This window comes from Serinus canaria, chromosome 1 (genome assembly GCF_022539315.1).
Source record: "Serinus canaria isolate serCan28SL12 chromosome 1, serCan2020, whole genome shotgun sequence".
NCBI classification, from domain to species: Eukaryota; Metazoa; Chordata; class Aves; order Passeriformes; family Fringillidae; genus Serinus; species Serinus canaria.
In genome coordinates, this window is record NC_066313.1 from 2,582,512 (window position 1) to 2,607,468 (window position 24,957).

Here is a 24,957-nt window from a genome sequence, read left to right on the forward strand (position 1 = left end):
AATTTGCAAGCTGGGAAGAGATGGGAAAAATTGTTCCTTTAGGTTTGGGAACTGTTCCTGCAATGAGAATTATCAACATAATACCTGTCAGCTTCTACAGCTAAAAGTGTTTTCTTTAGCATTCCTTTTAGTAAACTATATCACTGTGTATATTAAAAAATGTTTTAAATGAAACAAAAATATTAAACCATCTCCAAATCCAAAAGCATGTGAAAGATGTCAGCACCTTTCAAGTCTTTTCTATTTGAGGTTCTTCTTTCCTGATGAACCCCCACAAATGCAAGTGCTCCAAATGACAGGGCAAGAAGTTTGAAAAATTTTGTCTCTTTTCTTGTACTGAGCAGGTGGAAAATACTGACAAACCAGTTCAGGAGCTCTTGGTGATTACTTAAAAGGAAAGTATTTTGTGTCATAAATTACTTATTTGGGGGCAATTGTCTTCTCCAGTTTTGGATAATGGCTTTTTCAGAGATAGTTCTTAATATCTTACACTCTGCATGGGGTTTCTCTGGTTGAGGAAATAATCAAATTATCACAGAAAGGGAAAGCCTGCTCAGCGCCTGAATGTTGATGTTGTGAGCATGGTGAATAAATTCTTCTTTCTGAAGGCTTCACTCCAGGAAATGTGAGGCTCTAAAATCCTCTAAGGTAATGTAACAAAGGGGTAGGGAAAGCAAAGAAAAACAGTTTATTTAAACTGATAGGGTCTTAACACATTCAGTGAAAAATATGAACTATTGCAAAGTTCCCACCATCACCACCTCAACAGAGAGCAGAAAGAATAACATTTGTGTTGTGATTCATTTGGGATGAATCCTTATGAAAGCACATCCAGCATTTGCCTCCTCTCTGAAATAACAGCTGGGAATGCCACAGCACCATAATTTCCAGTTTCTGAAGTGAGTGCCTTGTGCAGCCTGATCCTCCCCAAAATGGACATGGCATTTCCATGACTTATTATACATGTGTTTAACACATGAGCAAATCAAACCTTTTGTTTGCTCTGGGGAAGGCATTTGCTATCTCTTTTAATAAAAAGAGGGAGAAGTAAGAACATGATTGCGCTACGCTTAATGACGTTTTCCTTTAATTTAGAATTTATTTGTAAAAGTGAGAAATGATCTCTGATAATCACTTGTCCAGTGACAGCTGCTGCCCAGAAGGTTGCTTTTCTGTGCACTTGAGAGGGAAATCAAGCAGCTGCCTTTTGGTGTAATTCCTGCTGAAGCTGCTTGTTTCCCCCTTTCCAGTTCCCTGCAGTCTTTCTTCCTCAGCACCTGTGAAATGCCTGCAGCCACTCTGGAGTCTGTAACCACAGGCTGGAGCCTTTCACAGATGCATTTGGGCACTGCTGCCATACTGCAGGCAGTCATCCATCAGAACAGCCACGAACAAACCAAGTTTTTATTTTTTTTCTGTTCCTGGGAGAAACGTGCCCGGCTTTGTTTCATCCAATGGCAGCCTGCTTGAGTTTGCCTTTGAAGTTTTGTCCTGTTTCTTTCCTTCCACGCTTTCATGTGTGTAAATGTGATCTTGATAGGCCTTCTCCCAGAAACTGTGAGCCTTTCCACCCCCTTCCTTATGATGGATCCAGCCTGGGGCTGCTGTGAGAGGCTTTTTGCTGATGTGGGATGAGTGAGCTCCCTGATGCCTCGTGGAAGGCATGACAGTCACCCAGTGATGCTACAGAATCAGGTGACATTTTACAGCCCAGGTCATAAAAACAGATTGTGCCTGTTCCAGCTCAAGGAGAAGGTGCAGGAGGACAAACACAGGCACAGTGCAGGTTTAACTACGTGTCCTGGAGATTAAAGGGCAAAGGGCTGTGCCTGCACGTGCCTTGAAGCGATGGGGAGTTGTATCTGGAGGGGCAGCGTGGAGGGTTTAGCAGGTTTCCAAAGAGCTGTTAAAGTGGGACTGTTTCCCCCTCCTCCTGCCTCCTGGGAGGCACCTGGGGACCTTCTTGGACTGTGCCCCTGGGATGGGGCTTGCTTGCTTCAGCACAATCCTGTAGCAGTGCTTAACAGAGAAAGTGAACAGGAGTGCAGCCAGAGGAGGTTGAAAACAGGGCAGGTCCTGCTTTCTGTGAGCAGGCTTCTCTCAAACCCCTTCTACACTAATCCACAGAATAGATGCTGGAGGTGTTAAAGATTCCAAGTCAAAGCACAGCTGTTCACAGACTTCATGTTAGTGAGATCATGTCATGGAGGTGTTGCATCATTACACAGATTTGCTTGGGACTCTTAAAGATTGAGTAGTGGAATTGATGGATAAACCCAAAGATAAAAGGTTGGTTCTCAAAAAAACCCACTAGGTGCTGGGTGGTTTTGCATGAATCAAAATGTGTGTGTAGAGCATTATGAGCAGTGCCAGAGCCAGCACCATGGTGAGTTCTCTCCTGTCCTGGCTGTGGATGTGGTTCCAGTGTCCCAGAGAAACAAAGCCCAGGTGAGAGATCAGTTTGTTCATTCAGACACTGGTATTTCTACTTTAAATTGCATGATAGTTTTGTGGTTTGGATGCTGGTCCTCTAAGACTGGCAGATTTAGGTTTGAGTCCCAGTGGATCCTACTTTGGATAAGAGAATGCAGATTTAATTTTCAGGTTATGATCTTTATTTACAGCTCTTGTTCCATATTACCTCCTGGGGGTATCATAGACATCAAAGAAAATTTATAGGTTATATCAGATTACAGTATTGTGATTAGATAATAAAAGGATCACTTTTCTAAGGAAAGAAAAAGGAACAAGCCTTCCATTTTTTCAGCAGGGCAGGAGTTGAAAATTGAGTAGAACAGTCAATTCTGCTTGGTCACCATTTTTCAGCATGGTTTGGAATATCCTAGGCAAAGCACATTTTACTCTTGTTTGCAAGCAAAAGCTGGAAGTGAGCTGTGAGTCATTTTAGAATTAAATCCTTTCCTAAAATTTAATTTGTGACCTAGAAACCTAAGCCAGCAACAATAGGACTCTAAATGTTTCAGCAGTTGTACACATGTGCCTTCACAGAGTTAATACTGAGTTCTCCCTGCCACAGGACAGGGAATTTTCTTTCGGTGCATTTATACATCTGTAAGCCAGTCACATATGAAAACAATAACCAAGGAATAAGGAAAAAGTCAATAAGGAAATTTATATATAGCTGCTATTAAACTGGAGGAAAACAAATCATCTGTTGGGGTCAGTTTCAGTGGGAAATCAATTTGAGCAGAGTTTTATTGTCGTCTCTGCAGATCCTTCATGTTATTTGCTTGCACCTTTAATAGTCATGACTGAGGAGGTTTTTACACTTGAGCCTGAGCTCCCTGAATCATTGTGTTTGTTACCTTTTCAACATCCACATTCCCAGTTGTCACAAATGCTACCTAACAACAGCGAGCGCTCAAAGTACATTTCCCCTCTTAGCTCCAGGGAGTGTTCAAGGTTCCTGTTAAGTGCTCAGAGCACTTAGGCTGCAGTGCCAGACAAATTTGAACCATGTGAAGTGTAAAAATGCCTCTCTGTGCAATGCATGGGGCTGCTGAGACTGAAAATCTACATATATGTCCACACAAGCCTAAAGTTACTCATAAAAATCCAGTTACTATTCAAGTGAAGAAGTTGAGTGCTAATACATGAATCAAAAGATATTACATTAAAATGTATATACATAAATATGTATTTATATATGACATAAAAATGTGAATACCTGGTGGCATATGAGACATGGGATTAATTAAAAAATCACTGAAACATCTTTTTAGTCTAAAAAGTACTCTACTAAAGTTTTACCTTTAGGTGCAAGTTTTCTAAATGGTGAACTAATTTAATCTTTGCATTCCTGTGGATACTCTCATATAGTTTTTAAAATTTCAATTAATCCTAAAAAGCTTAATAATGTCTCATTATTTGCTAACCCAGTTTTTTTGTCAGTGAGAGCTGCAGATTTAAGATAGAAATTTGATTTTTAAATTTCAATTTAAGTTATAAAAATAATGGAAATTCAATGAAAAATGACTGTTTTAAATATCATGTATTTCTCTTCCTTTTTGTAGCCTGATTTTGAATTCCATCTCGTCCTGTTGTGGTTATTTATTTCTCTTTAAGAAACTCTTGATTCTCTTTCCCTCCTATGGAAGACTAAAGTCTGAGCACTGTTGCACATGGTGATGCCTTCACTGTTTATAGGTTTATAATGTTAACTGCCTTTACTTTGATTTTTCTCTTTGCTGCATTTTCAGATGCTTCCAATTAAATAGTGAAATACAGTAACTGAGCTGCTCTGATGTTACACTATGGAAATTAAGGCTGACTTCTGTTTAGACTGTATTTAGAACAGAGCTTATAAAGTTTTACATTGTATTCTGGGCATGGGTACAGCAAGAAATTAATTAAATGGTCCAAATGTCAGGTTATTTCTCCAAAGTACCCCCCAGCTCTGGGTTGGGACCATATTCAGGTTACCTTAACTCTTATTGTATCTTAAATGCATTGATTGCAGTAGAGTTAAGCGCAAACTTAGAAGTTTTCTGAACAAGGTATTTTCTTTAATTGGGTTCAAGCCTTCTAGCACTTTTCAAACCCACCTATCGTACAGGTATAGCAAAATAAAATAAAATAAAAAAAAACAAACAAACCCAAAAGAATGCATTAAAATTTAAAACTGTGACAGTCCAGCTTGTCACTGGCCAGCAAAGAAAGGTTTTGTGCTGGGAATTTTTTTCCATTTTGTCTCACCTTGGTGTGGGATCAAAGGTGGCTGAAACATGATGTTCTCTTGGTTATTTATCTCCCCTCCCTGAGCCCATGCAGTGGGATTCTGGTTCTTCCAGACACTCTGGATGTCTCATTTCTGAGCAGCTTTGGGAACCCTGGGGATTAGGGGAGGTATATGAATGTTTTATAATGTTATTGATAACTGCAGAGCAGATGTTTTCTAATAAACTGCTGTGAGATAAGTTACTGGTAGCATCTGCAGAGATGTGTGCAAATGAGCTCAACATAATTAATACTGTGTTAGGAGAAAGCTTGCTTTTAAAAGTTTGTCTGTATTGGAGCATGCAAGATTGTTTCAGCCTGCCTTGAGAATCTTTTAGAGCAAAATTACCGTAATTTATTAGGGGGAAAGCCATTTCTGTTAATCATATATTAATTATTCATAAAATCAGTATTAATTTTACCTTAATGGGAAGTGTTACCAGCTGGGTACTGGGCTTGATAATCTATTCACATACCAAAAAAAAAAAAAAACCAAACCAAAAAGTAAGAAAAAAAGAGGGATAAATAGCTTGACTTAAAAAGAAGACATAAAAATGACTTAGGAGAGCATAAAAGCAGTAAGTATGGATATATGGGTTCCCATGGAGCTGGCTACAACAGGGAAGTTCAGCCTGTTAAGCACTTTGTGTTTTGGCTCTGGCACTGGTTTGTGGTATTCAAGTGGAATTGCTGAAGGATGTTTGTTGCACACAAATCCTGTCTGCTTCTCCCAGATTGATTTTAGGAATTTAAATTCAGGATAAATTCCTCCTGCTAGAAAAAAAAGAAAAAAAAAATTGCTACTTTTTAATCTTTTGTGAACCGTGTGAAATGTGAAAATGCAGTTCAGAGGATGTGTTCAGCCTGGAATGAACATGAAAAAGTAGATCCTCCACTCTTGTTAAGGAGGATTTCAATACTTAGATTATGACTCAGTACTAGAAAGCATATTTTGCTGGAAGTTCAGCAAAATCAAAAGCAGAATGAATTTTCAGAAATTCATGTTAATTAAAACCTTTATTTTTCTTTAATTTTCTTCTGTTTTTTAAATATTTTTTCCTCCTGACTACTGAAAGTTCTTTTGCAAAAATGAAAACTTAGATAGAAAGGGCATTGGCTGAAGCAGGCAAATTGTAATGCCTATAAAGTGCAGCTTGTTTTATATGAACAATAAAACCTTCAGAGGGTTCAGCCTATACTGAATTGTTGAGATCAGCTCTAGAGCCTTTTTATTAGGATAGCAAATGTTGAACTTATAAACAGATTTTATTTACATGTTAAGATAAAAGGCTGTTTATTAGTAAAAGGTTTTTTTTTGAAATGACAGTTACAACCTCCAGTGTGTGATCTGTAAAATACAATCTGATGAATTTTAGCCAAAGCCATGGAAGAGAAGCATTTGGAGTGGGAAGTCAACCCAAAAGAAACAAAACAAAATAATTTTTAAAGATTGTGTGGCTTTCAGTGAGTCCAGGAAACCCAGACCAGGTCTTGGAACAACTTATGGATCTGGGTGGTCTAAAATTGAACCAATGTTCAAGAATCTGAAGTAATTATTATTTTTTTATGTGTGTGTTTAACATTGATACTATTTCCACATTGTGGGTGGTGTGTGAACCTATGGTATGCAATCAGTTGTCATGCCTAACCCTGATCAATGCACATAAAAAAATTATGCTATTTTGCAGTTTAGATTTTCCCTTTTTATTCATTTTCATTTTCAAAGAAATGTGATGAAAAGTGAAGTGTGTATGGGAGCAATTTTCAAGTGGAGAACTTACCAAATAATGATGCCAAACAGGCTGAATTGTGCTGATGGTTATTCCCAGCCATGAGTACCAGCAGCTCCTTGTACTTTGATGCATCCCAGCACCCTTTTAGACTTTCTTATCAAAATGTTAGGAGAGTCTAAAGTCAGAGTTCTGCAGAGTCTGGTAATGATAATACCTCAGCATTATAACAAACAGGTACTGCTGCTATTTTGCTCTGAATTTCCCACTGAATATATTTCATTGCTTACACTGTAGTAGCAGATCAAAACCATCTGCTGCCTTTCCACCACTCCTCCTCCAGTGGAGGAGTAAATCTCAGCTGGTTTTCCATGAGGCCAGGGTGCTCCAAGGCAGGAGTACCACGGCTGCAATCCAGCTGCTGCTGTCGGTGCGGGGCCAGACCTTTGCTGGATTAAATAGAAACCTCACTCTTTGCCAAGAGCTGAACAGAGATAAACTCAGTTTGCTTCTCTCCCTCCCCTCTCCCCCTGCCCCCTCTGCAGCTCCATCCCCCATCACAGTCATAAGGAAGGACAGGACGTCCAGGAACAGCGTGTCCCTCTCCTGGCAGGAGCCTGAGCATCCCAACGGGATCATCTTGGACTACGAGGTCAAATACTACGAAAAGGTGGGAAGGTCAAAGGGGAGGGGTTTGCTCAGCACTGCTGGGATGAAATCATTGCATCTTGCCTGTGTTAAGGATTCAGAAACACTCAGGTTTGTACAGTCTGCCTCAACAGCACTGAGAGTTGGAACTGCTCCATTTTTGGGGATGAGAACATCAGGAAATGCAAAGTGAAATCATTGTGTCGTCTACCAAGTTCACAGAATTCACGACTAGGTTAAAAGAGACCTTCAAGATCTCTTGATCCTTGGCTCTTGATCTCTTCAAGACCATCGAGTCCATCCCAGCCCCAACACCTCAACTAAACCCTGGCACCCAGTGCCACATCCAGGCTTTGTTAAACACATCCAGGGATAGTGACTCCACCACCTCCCCGGGCAGCCATTCCAGAACTTTATCCAGAACTTTCTGTAAAAAACCTTTTACTAATATCCAACCTATATTTCCCTTGGTGCAGCTTGAGACTGTGACCTCTGGTTCTGTCAGTGCTGCCTGCCTGAGCACAGCCACCTTTCAGGAGCTGTAGGGTGCTAAGGTCACCCCTGAGTCTCCTTTTCTCCAGCCTAAACACCCCCAGCTCCCTCAGTTGTTCCTCATAGGGAATCCCCAAGCACATCAAACAAACACAAAGAAATGCAATCAATAAGTAATTCCTATTTTTTTCTTGTTTTCTCAACTAAAATTTTCTTACTATGCTGTTCTATCATGCTGTCAGTGTCCATCCATTTACCCACATGCTGGTGGCACTTCCCTGTAGCATGAGCATCTTTTACAGGAAAATTATGTGGAAAATGTTGGCTGGCCTACTGGGCTGGTTTGCACTGTGAAAGTTGTTTCTATGAATAACTAAATTATTCATAAATTGTAAGCAAATGACGACAAATGAAAGAAAATCTACCTTCTGCTTTTTATTGACATTTTCTTTTATTTATGACTGTTTATTTAGACATCTTATAGAGATCTGTATTTAGAAAACAAAAAGAAAGTCTTTGTAATAGAATGTTTTTAGGAGGTCTTACTGGTAGAATTGAAAAGACCATAAATTGCTGTGGAGATTGAGGAGTGTGGTATTATCCATTTTTTGATAGATCTATTGATAGCTCTATTTGATATATTGCTCCTGGAATTAACAAACTTTGAAAAAAATGCCAGAACTCTGATTTAATTGAGCATTAGATAACAGTCTTCATATCTAATAATCAGGCTTATATTTCATACATACCAGAGAAGATGTGGTGATAATATCCTCCAAGAAATGCTGTTAAAAATACTCTATCAGTATTCAGGTAATCTTTAATTTTTTTTTTTTCATGGAGCTTTGGAGGGGGACAATGTAGTGTTGGTAGTTCATACCTGATCTTTGGATGAAGAAAGAGGATCAGAAGGCTGGATGCTGAAAAGATTTCTCCCAAATTTATGCAATCTGATTTTGGTAAGAGTTTTTTTGGTGAGCACTTGAACCTTCAAATACCTTGGTAAAAATCTATACACACCTTGTGCTGGTGATAGTGGGAGAAAAAGAAATCATCCAAAACATTTCAACTCAGTCTCACTTAATGAAGCAGCCTCCATGGACTTTCACTTTTTTTTTTTTCTAAATTTCAACTGGGACAGGATCAGTTTCAGTCATCCCCAGGAAATCTGGGCTCCATCACAAGTAACAGGGACTTGGGAAGACAAATGCCAACACCCCAAATATCCCCCTCTTCCTTCTTCTATCCCAGCCTTACAAGCTGAGCATGGTGCCACGTGGGATGGGGTATCTGTGTGCTCAGCTGGGATCCACTGTCCTGGCTCTGTCACCTCCCAAATCCTTGCTCACCCCCAGCCTCCTCTTTGGAAAGAGGCCTTGACCCTGCAACCACTGCCCAGCAACAACAAAAATATCTCTGTATTATCAAACCTGTCTGTTTTCAGTGCAATTCCCCAAGCTGCAGCTGGATATTGTGAAGAAAATTAATTCCACCCCAGCCAAAAACAACCCAGGTGATCTCTTGGGTTTTACTTGCCCCAAAGGGAGAGATTTTTTCCCCCGCTGTGCACATTCAGTTAATTTTAATTAAATCACCAACAAGTTTTATTTGTGTTGGTTTGGGATGTTTTGATCATTTTTCTACCCCGAAATTGGGGTTTTCTGTTGAAGAAAATTGCCATGCATTGCTGCTTTATGCACAGGCAGAGCAGGCAGCCCCTGTTCCCACCGGGTGTATCCACTCTCAGGGAGCACTTGGTTGTCAGAAGACAGCTTTATAAGACAGCCCACCAGTCTTAGGAGGCTGATCTTGCACATGTGTTTCTCCCCTTTGAAGTCTGTGATCAAGAGTTCACATGCACCAGACAGTTTTCTTAAACCAGGGAGCCAAGTGCTTGACAATGGGAGCCAGACCATTTAGAGCAAAAGGCTTTTAAAAAGCCAACCTTTCTGGCACCAGCGCTTTTAATGTGTGTTCTGCAGGCCCTTGGGGAGTCAGAAGCCTATTCCTCAGGGTTTATGAGGGGGAAAAAAAAAATTAAAAAGCAAATCTGTTGTCAGGAGACTTGAATCTATGTATTTTTAAGCTTCGCCAATAGGTTCAAAATGAATTCTCTGGTAAACTTACCTGGGGCCAGAGCAGCTCATGTACATGCAGAATTGTAGCTCTTTATTCCTCCACCAAACACCTTTGGAAGATGCTGTTTTTCAGTCTGGGATCTCTGAGCATGCTTCCTTCCCTCCTCTTTTAAAAGGAGAGGTTTCTTTCCAAACTGGTCCAGTCCGTTTGATTTTTCTGCTTCAGAAATCATCTTGGTTGTGCTCATCAGAAAATCCTCTGCTGTTAAATGGAAATAAACCCTTCAGAGTTAGCAAATCTAGGTATTTCTCCTGACAAGTCCTACCTGATTGCTGCTAGATGGTTTATGTTCAGCCATCCTTTTTCATCCTGCTTGTTTTCACTTGATGTCTTTTGTGGTCTCTTAGACATTAAAAAGAGCATTCATCATAAAGAAATTAAAAGCTAGAGCATTAATAGAGCAATGCAGGTCAGCCCAATTCTGTCATGCATCTTGTTCTTGGCATTATTTTGCTAAGCTGGGCTTAAGGTATTTCGGATATTACAAGAGATTTGGAATAAAAAATACAATGTCATGTACTTAAATCGTAATGTCTTGTAGTTTTTTCTGATGGATTATTGTCACAAAATATGTGAAATATATTCAGTTTCTCAAGGGCAGTTAATTAACCTGCTCATTTGAGTTTTTTTCACCAATTATTGCCTTTGTGTAGCCAAAAGAGCAGAGCTTTATATGTGTCTAAAGAAATCAGTAGCTACAGCTTTAGGAAACTATTTCAACTATTTCTTGGATTTAATCAGAATGGCCTGGGTTGAAAGATACCTTTAAGATCATCCAGTTACAACCCCCTGCTATAGGCAGGGATAATTTCCACTGTCCCAGGTTGTCCAAAGTCCCATCCAACCAGGCTTTGAACCCTTCATAGCATGATGAACTGAGTGGCAGTTTTTCAAAAGCAGTGCTTGGAATAGAATTGTATTTTTTGCAAAAAATTTTAGAGCTTTATTATGAAGCCCCAATCACTACTTATTCAAAACATTTAAAAGACACAAAATCTTCTTTCAGAGGGAGATCATATGGAATTTTTAGGCATTTATTTTATGGTAAGGCATAGCATTTTATGTTAAGTTAATAGTACTAAATGACACCTCAGTTTAGTTCATCCATATAATACTGTGCTGAATTTTAAGTGTCTCATCCATCAAAGTGCATGAATAACAAAGCCATGTTTTTCCCTTGCACAGGCCCTGTTCTTGTTTCCTCCTTGTCCTTGTTCACACAATCATGTTCTCTTGAAGGGGTATCTTGTCATGTGAAGGTACAGAAAAAAGCCATCTCTTAAACACCACTCAGAAACCATTAATTGTTTCAACTAAACATGTGGGTAACAATTAAATCACATACTCTTTATTAAGATGGAGTCTTCTGCAAACAGTGAATGAAATTCAGCTGCAGGCTCAGGTTGCTAAAATAGATTTGCTTTTGCCATCCTAGGAATTGTGTGATCAGTGGTTAAAGCCAACACAGAGCTCTGCACTTTGAGGCTGAAAAAGTGCATCATATCCCATTGCACTTTTTGCTTTTGAGCTCTAATTATTCTGGCTTTAAGTGCAGGTAGACCATGAATACTCCACAAGACTTGTAGGAAATGTCATATCCATGCAGAGCTCACTTCTGGCAATAAGGGAAGAGTATCAGAACTGTGGCCTCCTCCCAGAAATGTGTACTCAGGTTTTGGCCTCTCAAGTGAACATGAAGCTGATGGAAAAAATATTTTTCCTTCTATAATATAAGCCTTTTCTGTGCTTATCTGGGAAAGGGCAAACCTTTCACCCTTCCTGGTATCAATTTAAAATGTCTCCAAAGTATGTTTTTTGTAAAACCAAGTGTAAAATATAAAATGTCACTTGCAAATGAGACACTAACAGCAGTAGGATTTGCTTCCCAGCAAAGGTTGTGTCTGGTAAACTATGCAGAAATATTCAGGGAGAAATTGCTTTGTGCATCCAAGTTCAAATTTATCCTCAGAGTGTTTGGTTGAAGTTCTGCTTGGCAAGGACTGACTCTCCTTTTTGTGTATTCCTTCTGCTTATGGCAGCTCTAGTGCTGTATCTCTGAAGTTTTGCTTTATCCCCAAGAAAGATAAACTTGGGCTTTTATGTGGTGTTGCACTGATTTGATTACTGCTAACATAAAAAATGACTTACAAAATATGTGTGTAAAAAGCTTCCCATAAACTGAGATACCATGACATCCTCCATACCATTGTTTTAAAGGTTTATTTTCCAAGTTCCAATGTGGATTATTAACAGACAGGGCCATGACTGTGTTTTCCCTTGCACGTATGTATCTGCACCAGAAGGAAATGTTTGCATTTCATAAAAGCAGCCTGAAGCGAGATCAAAATGAATGTCCAGTCATAGCATACACAAAAGATGTTGTGTTTTAAAGACAAGATTATTATGTCTTTGAAATTAAAATAGTTGCCTACATCCAACTGAATGGTGAGATAAGCAAAGCCTGCAAATTATAATACTAGGCCTTTGTTAGTTCAAAAATAAATAATTTTGCACAATCCTGTTAGCTCTTTACAGTGTCCTCCTGTAAATTTGCTCCCCTAATGTAGAACAGAGAACTTTTTAAAGAAGTATTGGGATACTCTGAGGAGGTCCAATGCTGATTTCCTTTTTACTTTTACTGTGCAAAGAAAATGGGCCCTGGTCAACATTTTTATAGTCATTCTTTGAAGAATGGGTCCAGCTCACCCTATCTGAGGTTTAGATTCTGGATGGTAACTTGTAGGCACTTAGCTGCTTTTTCTGTTTTCTTAATTTATTTTTTTCCTTTTTTCCTTTCATTGTGATTTCTCGTGAGCATAATGTTGAATAGTACATGGAGATTCTGGCAATTCTCCTAACCATGGTGTAAATGTTTCTGTTTCTGTATATCAAAGTACTGCCAAGAACAGGGCACTTAGGCTTCTTTAGCACCAAAGTGAGCAGTTTCTGATGTTCACCTACTAACCTAGAATATCCTGACTCAATTCCTGCAGACAGCAGAGCAAACACACTAAAACAACTCCAGTCGCTTGAACTTTACACGTGGAGGTGAAATGGCAATGAGTGTGTTGGGTGTTTTCCAGCCCCTGAGCTCGTGCACTGGCACTGCAGAGTTGTCAGAGTGGAAATGTCAGCCCCTCAGCAGCTAATGCAACGCCAGGAGACACGATGGGGATTAGGTGAGATGCTCTGCATCCGACGTGCCCGCGCTGCGCTGCCGCTCTCGGCCCGGCGGGATTCAATGGCTGCAGTGTTCTGCACCGTGCTCAAAGCAAAAGGACATCCCATCCAATCCCCACCACCTCCAGAAGGAAAAAAAAAGTTCATGCTGGGGAACCTAAACAATTGAGATTCTCACAGTTTCCCACATGTGTGGCTGCTGGCCAAGAGGTTTTTTTTTTTCCTGAGACAGTTCCAGCTGCCATATTTAGGAAGCCAAAAATGCTCTTTTGGTGCAAGATGGCTTTAGTAAAATAAGCAGTACCTCAGCCCCCAAATGCATGCTTAGATGTTGAGATTATGTGCTTACAGTGGGACAGAGACATACTTTTATCAGGATTAGCTTTTTACAACAGTGTGAAGTGTATCCAAACTTAGCAAATTACAAACCAGTCCTCCTCTTATTTAATGTAAAAAACATGATGTCAGACATAGGTGACTCTTAAGCAGAGAGGGTTTATGAGCATAGTCCAGGATTGAGTTTAGTGTGGATTTGTCCAAATGAGGATGGACACAACTATCTCATAGTTTTTATAGCATAATAGAAAACCAGCTAAATCTGCCTTTTTGCTGAGCTGAGGAGCCCGAGTGGGGTTTCCCTTCTGACTGTTATAGAGGTAACCACTGTCTTGTAAAATGTGAGGCAGTAAAAACTGCATCCTGCAACAGCTCTGCAGGGCCCTAAAATGTCTAAGTTGGCCTGTTACAACTTCCAGTTCAGTGCAGTAGGCAAATCTGACTTATGTTTTTTTAAATAATCTTTTAATAATTTTCTTGCTGTATTACAGACCACGGACAAAATGATGCAAAACAATTTAATAAAATGTCATAAACTCATCATGACTACTATTCATTTACAGCACAATACCTTAGCAAATCTGATGATTTAAGGTATCTTGTTAAAAGATAGTGCTAAAAGATGGTGCATTTTCAATCTTGTCAAAGGATGGAAAATGAATGTTTGCACAAGAATTTAGGCTGGAAATATTCAAAAATACACCAGTGGTCTCCAGGACATTTGTAGTAATTTAGTACCAACCACCTTTTTTTTTTTTTAAAGGGTGTGGTTTTAATCTGATAATGTCTTTTTTTCAAAAGCAGGAACAAGAGACAAGCTATACAATTCTGAGAGCCAAGGGAACCAACGTGACCATCAGTGGCCTCAAGCCTGACACCACCTATGTCTTCCAAATCCGAGCCAGGACTGCAGCTGGATACGGGACCAGCAGCCGCAAGTTTGAGTTTGAGACCAGCCCAGACTGTATGTATTTGTTCAAAAGGTTTTTGCTGACACCCTGCCCAGTCCCTGACTGATCTCAATGGCTGCTTTCACTCCTTCTCTAGCTGAGGAAACGTGTCTCATAACTATTTATGATGTGTCTTTCTTGGTAGCGCTGCTGGATAACTTTGTGTTTTATCATTAAACTTGAAACAGGCTGTAAAGAAAGTTCTATCCCAGAACTATCACAGGTGGTGTTTTCTTCCATTCCCTGCCCTACCTCTACCTCAGGCCAGAATTGATACCTTGCTAGACTGTGGCTCTTGCTGAGGGAGGGGGTGTGATGGTAGAACAAAGAGTAGTGTCTTTCTGCTTTCAAATCTTTCACCCTGATTCTGTGTATATTTGAGATATGTTATGTATTTCATCCCCTGTTCTTCCCTCTCCACCCCAGCTCTTATTTTGAAAGGCAAACAAGCTTCATATTTAGAAAGATGAGTTACATATTGCTGTTATGGTGACTTGCAGCTTTGGTGTTCTGGTTGAAACTAGAACTCAAGTTAGGACAATTACAACAAACAGGAAGCAATCTTTTGCAGAGATAAAAAAAATTAACAGCTTAGAGGTTAATGAGTTTTCTCTGCAAAGTAATGCTACCAAAAGAAAGAGAAATTGAAAAAGTAGGAATGTGGAAGGAGACAGAGGTGCACATCTCAATAATGAGCATAAAAATTACCCAGATGACCAACAAATGGCAATAAATTTGTTGCTGTGTTACCCCGTTATCATAACTAGGTGCAGCTGTGGGTGTGTAACAGGCACAGATGGGAATGCTGTGACCCTAAACAGAGGCTCTCTAACCTGTCTGGGCCAGAAATGGTAGCTGGACACTGGTCCTCACACTAAAGGCCTAAAGCCATCCTGTCATTTTGTAACAGTTCATTTTGAAAAGTTCTGTGCTCAGGGACTACAGGGAGATACCCAAAATAAAGCAGAAAATAGCCCCTTTTTTCCTGTAGACATCTGTGCCTGCATGCCCTGGCTTTCCTCAACCTTCATGTGGATATTGTCAGGCTTAACTGGGAAACTTAGCTCCTAAAAGCACTTTCTATCATACAGAAGGGGAAGTGAAGGTGATGATTTTGGGATTTCACGCCAAGGAAGTGTTCCTTACATGACATAAAGTATGTGTGGCATACATGGCATGTATGTTTGTATTTATTTATATGTTTATCTATTAGCATCATTTTCCCAGCAGTTGCTAAAATTAGCAAAAGTAAAAAATTGAGAGCAGCAGGAACAACTTTGGTAAATTGGCAAAGGTGGATGGAGTCTTTTCTTTCCTTGTTTTTTTTTTGTTTGATGAAAAATTGTGTCCTGGATTAACAATCTGCCAGGAGAGCAAATGCTGTATAACGATGCCTGTCCCCTATGTGCATGTAAATTCTGATGTCACCAATGTGCTGTGTGTGTGTGAGGTTATTTACATGTTTCTGTGCTGCCTTTGCAGCCTTCTCCATCTCCAGTGAGAACAGCCAGGTGGTGCTGATTGCCATTTCAGCAGCAGTGGCCATCATCCTCCTCACAGTGGTGGTGTATGTCTTGATTGGGAGGTGAGTCTGGTGTCTGATTTGCACATTTCCTCCTGCTGCCACATCCCAGGGGTGCCCTGGTGACAGTGGCACGTGGGGTGTGATGGTGTGGTTGTTTTTTAATCCTTTGTCTGCTGCCCAGGAGCTCCAAGCACTGCTCACAGTCAGTAATGAGCCCGCTCACGTTAGCAGCCCAAATCGTGCAGCAGTTGTTAAAAAATGCTATAAACACATTCTCAGGCAATTGTAAAATTAAACTGTAGGGGTCAAAAATCAACAAATCCTCTCATTAGCCAATTTCCTCAAATTCCCTGAGAACATCACATGCCTCTATAGGGCACAGAGAATGTAAATATCATTAAACTTTCAAACAGGCTTTTAATTGTGCAGGGAAAACATTCTCTTCTGTTTCCACCTGCAGTTAACACATAAAATGCTCTGTATTAATTTTTTTTTCTCTTTACTTTTAGATTCTGTGGATACAAAAAATCTAAACATGGCACTGATGAGAAAAGGCTGCATTTTGGGAATGGCCATTGTAAGTTTCTGAAGCCTTTTAATGCTTCCAGTTCTGTTGAATTCCTCCCCTAGGTAACTGATATTTTTCAATTAAAAAAAAAAGAGAGCCATACCTCACCTAAACCAAGGTGAAATTAGGAAGAGAATTATCCCTTCTCTTGTGGGTGAGGGGATTTTCCCCAAACAATTATTCTTTGTTTCAACTTCTTTCATCTGTGTTCAGGTTAGTAATGAGCAAAACATCTCTGTCTATGTTCAAACAATGCATGTGGTTGGAATTGTGATATTGATCCTGTTGTGCAGCACTGAAATCCAGAGTACAACTGCAGCTTCCTCGTTATATAAAGTCTAAGAAACATATTTTCCTTTCCCTAAAGGAAAATATAAATAAATAAAACCCATCTTGATGAACACTAAAGCTGCTGTGAAAATTGCTTGCTTGACAAAGTTCACCTACAAATAATAGTAATAATCTGATTCTGGATCCTATTTGCAATATACTTAATTTTGTTACACTTTTCCATAGCAGAGCTGTGGATCCTGAAGGTTGGTTCACAGGCAAAGCTCCATCCATACACCCTTTAAAACAGGAAAAAAATTAATTTTGGAGCAGGAGAAGCTGAGGGGGAAAGAAGGTGATAGCCTAATTCCTAAACAGGAATGGGAGGATTACTTGGTTGGTTTTTCATTTAATCACTCTACTTTGGATTTTTGGATATCCTTATTTTTGGATATCCTTACAGGCAAAGATAATGCCCCTCATAGACACCAAGACAAGAAAATCCTTTTTTTCACCCACATAATTCTTGATGCCTAATGAGACTGTGTTTGATAAGAAGCAGTAATTCATCTTTGAAACTGTTTCAGCTGCAGATGAGTGTCCTGCTGTACCATGTAAACCATGGTTGAGCCATGTATTTCTGTTGTTTAGCATGTTGTATCATTAATATCTGTGGGGTCTTTTGCACACTACAGTAGCACTCTATTGTTTGCAAGAAAAGAGCTGCTGGTACCATAATCAGGTGGCCCCTCCCCAAATATAAGTGAATTAACATTTTAATGAGGGATTTACCTGCAGTAGCTGGAAATTAGAGCTGCTTCCCAATCCTCATGACAATGGAATAGCTGTTCTCTGACTGCTCAAATTATTATTCTTTAAAGTTTCCTGCCTCTCCTTATCTCCAGAGAGCCAAGAGCAGGAATATCCACAATTTCTGTCTCCTTCCCCAGCACTGTCAGGGGATAGAGAAGCTGCAGCCCAACTACTCTAACCAACTATTTTCAAAAAAATCTCTAAGGTTACATGTGGCCCATAGAATTAATGCTTCATCATCCAAATTTAATGAGGTTATAAAATAAAAGCAGCCAGTAAAATAAGTGTCACAGACAAATAACAGGTCAGAATTTGCTCTCCTTACTCCCACACAATGGAAAGTTGCAATCACCATTCTTAAACATGGCAGTGCTGTTAAATTCCTGTGGATTAAATTGCTTTTAATTTGGCTTTAGATATTTATGTACTGTTTTCTGAGCAGTGCCATGCTGATTCACTGTGCAGTAAGAGCCAATCATGGGCCTGGTATGTCTGTTAGAGGTTCTTGAAAGTTATTTAGTATGGATTTTGCAGATATTTATCTGTTAGAATTTGTAAGTATGTACCTGTGTGGCTGTTGAAGTTTTCAATCTACTAAATTACAGTCATTCCCAAAGAGTAAGAAAATTGCTCCTATGGACTAAAAAAGGACAAAGTAACTTCCATGGCTGTCGTAAACTTTCAGCATCTTATACACAGCAGCTGGTTTATTTCAGTCAGTTTATTCTGAATTACTTTTAAAAAGGCTCCAGCCATGAGCTATTCCCTGCAGCCTTATTACAAATCCTATAATATTACTTCAAAGGAACAAAAATGTTTCACCTCCTCAGATCCTCTCCCTTTGCCTCCTCTGGCTGGGCCTTTTTATTTTTTTGCTACCTTTAGGGCAATTTGTGCTGTTAAAATGAAAATGTAAATTATTATGTTTGCACAGAATGAGCTGTAAAGTAGTGCAGCTTAACACATGTGCACGTGTTTATTATCTGTATTTCATGACAGAACCCAGTTACTGCACAGGCTGCCCTTAATTATTGGTGTGAAGGGATTATTCTCCTTGCAGCCACCATCACCTGATCTTGGGAACCTCTGGGGTCAGCATTAAAAATCCCAAGCCAAAAACCCCACAGTGCAGGAGCTTTTAATTGTTATTTTTATTGGGGATGTGAGGGGGCCTGTAATGTACATTCAGCATGGACGGGAAGGAGCATTTACAAGATTTTTAACCAACAGCAATATACAGCCAATTACTTTTTGTTTTACTTGCAGGTAATTCTGTAATCATCAGGCTCTTGAAGGAAACACAGTTGCCTTGTAATGCTGTGCCCACGCAGCCCTTGTGTTGGGAGCATGGCTCTTACTTTGCTTTGTTTTCAAGGCAATTAGCTTGGGAACTCAGTTTTTATCATTTTTTTGTTTGTTGCTGTGTTACCCTGTTATCATAACTGGTATGATTATATTCTGAGGCCAATAAATCCCCATAAAATTGAGGTTTTTTTTCTTTTTATACGTACACTTTGCATTGTTTCATAAAACAATTTTATGCTCTCATGGTCCAAAGGTTTATTCCCCCCATCTTTGCAACCCCAGCAAAAAAAGGTTTAACTATTTTTGCAGTGAAAAAAATGCTTCAATATAATAATGCTAAGCTGGAAAGGATATTACTGAGTGGGTCAGAGCAGTGTTTGTTGAAGGAGTTAATATCTTTTACAAGACCTACTGGTACAGTTAGGGAAAGCTGGAATACATGTCTGGGAATGTAGGATTTGTGTCAGAAGCAGAAAACTTCAAGCTGGGTATTTCACTTTTTGTTACTAAAACATATTCCTGTTGTAAAATGAGTACAAAAGAGGCAGGCATAGGAGGGACTGGGTGCAAAAACAAGCAAGGCTTTGAGCTGGGCAGGAAGAATGAGGCTGTGCTTTGCTTTCAGCATTTTGTTGGAGGCAAAGGTTAGGAATGATCTCTTCCAGCAATCCCTAGCCAGAAAATTCTAGAGGTGCCCAAAATAATAACATGGATGTATGGGGAGCAAAGCTCCAGACCCAACCTTTATTCAGAACAATTATCTGCCATCCTTGAATGTTCTGGCAGAGAGATTGAGGCAGGGATGCATTTTTTTAATGTATAAGTTTCTTATTATGCATCTTGTTGATGGATTTAGGGGAAAAAAAAATTGAGTTAATCTGATTTCTAAATATATTCCTAATAACTTGTCAGGTTGACTGTAGCAACACATTTTGTTCCTTGCCCTTTTTTTGTTACTTTGGAAGGGTCAATTTAAGGCAGCATCTAAATGTTGCCTTAAAATGCAGATACTTGAAATGGGTTGTCACACTTCTCTGCAGGACATTAGTGTCTGGTTTCACACTGTACAAAGATTCTGAGGATACAAAAACCAGTTTGGTTTTTTCCTTCCTCTTCCTTCTGTTGATTTGGTTTCTGTTGTCTCATGAGCTTTATTTCAAGTCTAAGTAACATTTTCTCTCTGAATTTGTTTTTACACAGTAAAGCTCCCTGGTCTGAGAACTTATGTAGATCCACACACATATGAGGATCCCAACCAAGCTGTGCATGAATTTGCCAAGGAACTGGATGCTTCCAATATATCCATTGATAAAGTAGTTGGAGCAGGTAATGACCACCAGATATACTGAACTAAAAATAGATTTTTGCTGGGTTTATACTGTTTCATGTCTTTAGGTTCATAGTTGTGACTGGAAATGTTCTAGAAAGCCTTCAAATTAGTGGGTCATATTTACAGCTGATTTCAGTGCAAAGTTAAGGGCACACAATTTTCTACTTCTTTTTTTGTCTCAAAGAAAAGAGACAGCAAGACAGCTTCTCAAAGGACACCAAGCCATCCTTGAGTGCTCCAGTGTTGGAAGGGAAAAGATCCTTCTGCCTCACTTCTGTGTTTCTCTTTAACATCTGTCAGCACAGAAAATGTTATCAACTGTGAAGATGTTTTCTTTTTTTTCCTCTCTTTCCCCATAAAAGGACTCTTGACTATTATGCCCTGAGTGAAACCACAGACTCATTTCATACCAGTCACCAGGCATCCATCAGGCTGCAGTGACCTTTGGCCGTTGGATTGATTTTGGTCACTGCTTTGGATTTGAATTATTGATTTAGGAGGAGAGGGTTGTCTGGCCAATAACTGGTTGTCTGAGCCATAAAGATGCCACAGGTTGTTGGATTTACAGGAAACAAGCCGGTGAAATGATCAGATTTTGTATCAGAGGAGCTAGATTACAGAAATTCTCATTACACTGAGTGTTGCAATGGAGCATGTAGCTCCTGATGGAATGTGTGCTTGCTCCTTGAAGTGGCACATTGTCTCATTGAGCCAGAAGATCATGGAGTGTTGCCTTTCCTCCTATATTAAAGCATTTATGAGGAGTACTATTGATTTTTAATCCATTGAAAAATACTTGTTCCTTTCATATTGATTTTTTTTGGCTTATCTCTAAGTCTATGGTTTGAATTAAAAACCATGAGATGTGAGAGACAGACTCTGAGTGCACAGCAAAAGATTTTCAGCTGGAAAAGGTGTACTGTACTCAGTTCATCTCCTGAACCACCCAGCAAAACAAAAGGAGCAGTTTTCATCCTCTCCTGCTGAAGCTGCTCAACTGTTGTTAGTTTGAAGTTATTTTATGGAAAGGTGGAATCCATGTTCCTTGCTGGTTTTAATTTTGCCCCACAAGAGTGCACTGTTCTCTATCATCTTCAGTCAAGGCAGCAATGCTCTGCTTACTGCACATAGCAGGGAATGTGTGGAGATGAAGAAATACTCTAAATTTAAGTCCAGGAGCAGTGTGTCCCCTTGCAAGACTTTCAGGAGCCTCACAAATGCAAACTTTCTAAATTTGGGCTGTATGCAATATATGAATCTAGAAAAGGAGTTCCTAGGATCGTGCCATGTTTTACAGCTTGGTTCTTCTGACCTGTTTTTAGTTAAGATGCACAGCAGAATAAGAAGTAAACCAAAATTTGTCAAATATGGCCTCTGGAAATGGAGGGAAATTTTTTGAGAGGCTCCAAAAAAGGACTTTGTCCTAAAGGAGTCAGATATTTTAAAAGTCTCCCTGCTCCACTGTAGTGAGAATCACAGTTTATTTTGGGTTGGAAGGGACCCCCAAGGATTGTGGAGTCCAACTCTCAAATGAATGGCTCCCACAGGGATTGAACCTGGACCTTGGCATTACCAGCACCCTGCTCAAACCAACTGAGCCAAGTGGCAGAGGGTTCCTGCAAGCTTTTTACATTAAAACTTTCACTCAGGCTGTAATTACACCTTTGTTTGGGCACCATAACTCAATTCATGTAATCTGGAGCACATAAGGCAGTATAGTTAGCATTACAACATCCTCTCAGCAGTTGCTTGAGGTGCCATCAGGAAGAGCCAGGAAGTGAAGAACAGATGAAAATCAGAGGGTTGTGAGCTCCCAAAATGAGTTTGTGGCATCACTTTACCCTGCTACCACCCTCAGCACGTGGTGGCTTTCACATTCAGAGTGCTCTGGGGCAACTTCTTCAGGAACACTTCTCCCCAAAAACAGGAAGGCATTTCCTGCCTCTTACTGAGTCAATGACTTGTTTGAGTGAATAGCTTGGTCTCTTCCTGCCCTTGTCCTTTGCAAGGCAAGTGTGGATGAAATTATAAAAAAAAAGACAGGGATTTGAGAAGAAGGGATTCATTTAGCTGCCCTGGAGTGTGACGTAAGTAATGAGACCTTCAAGTCAGGCAAGCAGTCTCGACATTCTGAAGTGCTCCAAGCAGTTTTTCACAGCTTTAGCCAGAAGTCTCTTCTCAGAGAGGGCTTTCAGAGCTTACATAGCTTTGAAAACATACACAAATGCAATAAGGAAATATTCTTATCCAAAAGAACCTCAAGAAAAACACAAGGGATTTTAGTGGGAGGCTAAGCATAAGAAAATTGAGGTCAGAAGCCACTTTTTCAGACTTTTCTTTACAGTAATTTTTTCTTTTAAAATAACTCACTTATTTTTATGGATTCAGTTCAACAAACCACTTCAGAAGTTTAAATCCAACTGGGCAGTAGGAGAACACTGAAGAAAGTACTTTATTGATTTAACTATGTGCTTTGCTGAACAAGAAAGCAAGCATTTGCTTTTCTTCCAAAGAAGAAATATACTTGTAGCACAACATCTTGGTAATGAAATTATTCACAAAATTCAGGGCTACCTGTCTATGAATTTACTGTGAAGGTTTGCAGTGTCCCAGTGACCGTGGCTGATGTTCCCAAGGTTTATGAAATGTTGAACTCGGATGCCTCTCCAAATTTGAGGGAGTTCTCTGCACAGATTTAAAATGCAGCAAAGTGAAGGGAGTAGCTGATTTCACAGAATCTTCATTTACTGTTCCCCTGAGTCTAAATGCACAGCAAACACCATCCCCTGATGTACTAAATAACCTCTTTCAGAAGAAATGAAGATATCCTGAAGAGAGATCTTTGTGCTATGAACAGCCCTCCTAAATAATCCCTATCAGCTTCCCACATGGAAATAGACACACCAGTCAGCAGGGCAGGTTTTTCACTCTTTATGTGTGTGGTATAATTAAAAATAAATGTCTCAGGAAGGCTTTGTATGAAAAGCCATCATCTTCATATCCTACAGTGCCAGGTTTTCTACTCAAACACAAGCCCTTGTTCCTCCTAAACAGTGTTTGGTGAGACCCAGTGCATTTCTTACTGGGATCAAATAATAATAATTTGCAGGAAAAATTGTGGTGTAACTGCATGGATCACTATGGGTGTTGACCAGATAAATGTATTTTAGCATCCATGCTGCCCTAGAGATAAAAAAATCGTAGGTTAATGTAGTTGGGCTGCCTGGGGAGCTCTTTCCAATGAAATAATTTTCCAAGAAAGTGAACCTGCTTTATATCCATAGACAACAGCAACCTTCATTGCTAGCAAGAGCCCATCTTTTATTCTTTTGCAGCATCTGCTGGCCTTGAGGTACTTTTGGAAGCTGATTAATCACTCAAGCTGTGGGTTGTTCAGCCATGGCTGAATGGGACTGTGTTGATGGACATTACCCATAACCTTTTCCTTCCCAGAAGTTAAACAAATATCAGATACACAATTCCAGCTTTAAAATGAAGGATTGATTGCTGGGCTGCTGGCTGAAATCATAGCTGAAGTCTCCATTGACAGTAACTGTAAAATAGTTCTAAGAGTTTAGCTTGTTATAGCTTTTTGGACCATTAAAACATCAAGAAAATGGAGTTGGAAGCTGGGCGCTGCAAGATTTATTTCAAGCATTTTTCCCCCCTTCCCTCTGTTTTCAAGATGTGCTTTGGTCTTCCTGTTCTGTGGTGCTCTTGACAGTATTGAGCTGGGCTTAGTGTTTGAACTCCTGGTAAAGTATAATGGTCATTTGGGCTTGCAGAAGTTGAATGCCTTTAATTAGGTCTGGAAAGAACTCTACTCCCTTTAGTTACTAGTAACAGCTTTTAAAATTTGTTTTCTGAGCTGGTGCCTGTCTTGGCAGCCTGAAACACAAACAGTGTTAGAATCAAAGGATGTAATGTCAGTGCTTTTAGCAATATGTATGTACATAAAAATATATCTTCTTTTGAGTGGTTATTACCTTGATAGTAGAGTTCTATGCCTAGGGGATGAAGCAGCTGGTGGTAAGATATGGTGACATTAATTTCTATGTTGTAGACTCAAATCTAGCCTGGGTTAGCAACAGAGAAAGGTCATTGCCCTAGCACACATTTATTCAGGCCTTTTTTGATTCACTTGGCTGTCTAAAAAATAAAAATATTCAGAAAAGAAAAGCTGAGAAGGGGCATTGAAATCAGTTACTGCTCAAATAATAATAATATATTGAAACTTCCTTATGTGATTTCTGTAAAAATCATTCAACTGAAAAAAAATTTCAGCTGAGGTGTCTTCTTCAACAGATTTCTATATATTTAATACTTCCTCTTTTGAATGCTAAGATGGTTTTCCTTGTGCTCTGCTCTTGCATGTTGCTCAAAGATAAACCAGTGTACACCACATTCCAGGGGCCTTTTTGAGTGCTGATTCTTCTTCCTTGATGGAATAACCACATTTCAGCTTTCGTCACTTTTCCACTCTCTTTTTTAGGAGAATTTGGAGAAGTGTGCAGTGGACGCCTGAAGCTGCCTTCTAAAAAGGAAATTTCAGTGGCCATCAAGACCCTGAAAGTTGGCTACACAGAGAAGCAGAGGAGGGACTTCCTGGGAGAAGCCAGCATCATGGGCCAGTTTGACCACCCCAACATCATCCGGCTGGAGGGAGTCGTCACTAAAAGTGAGAAATTCCAGCCTGAATAATTCTCTGATTTGCTGATCAGTCAAAGGAGAGCAGGAGTGAATTATGAATGAAGTCATCCAGGTTTATGCTCTGCAAAGAGCTCAATAATAACTTGGCAGGTTTAATAAACTCCAGAGTTAGGAATTGCTCCAAAAGGGCCAGGAGGCACTGGGTGATGATCTGGTAAGGACTCGTGGAGACTGATGAGCTGAGGCTTCTTAATTGCACTGAACTTCACTCTGTTCTGCTTTCA

The 24,957-nt window shown here is 39.7% G+C and overlaps 1 protein-coding gene across 2 annotated transcripts in view; it reads left to right on the top strand.

The window, feature by feature from the left end:
* EPHA3 (EPH receptor A3) overlaps positions 1-24,957 on the top strand; it is a 177,178-nt gene that overhangs the window by 119,792 nt on the left and 32,429 nt on the right. For both annotated transcript variants that reach the window (XM_050978116.1, XM_050978122.1), the window contains exons 6-11: positions 7,013-7,137; positions 14,064-14,226; positions 15,695-15,797; positions 16,247-16,314; positions 19,894-20,019; positions 24,516-24,701. In XM_050978116.1, coding sequence (XP_050834073.1) covers positions 7,013-7,137; positions 14,064-14,226; positions 15,695-15,797; positions 16,247-16,314; positions 19,894-20,019; positions 24,516-24,701 — 771 coding nt within the window. The remainder of the gene's footprint in view (positions 1-7,012; positions 7,138-14,063; positions 14,227-15,694; positions 15,798-16,246; positions 16,315-19,893; positions 20,020-24,515; positions 24,702-24,957) is intronic.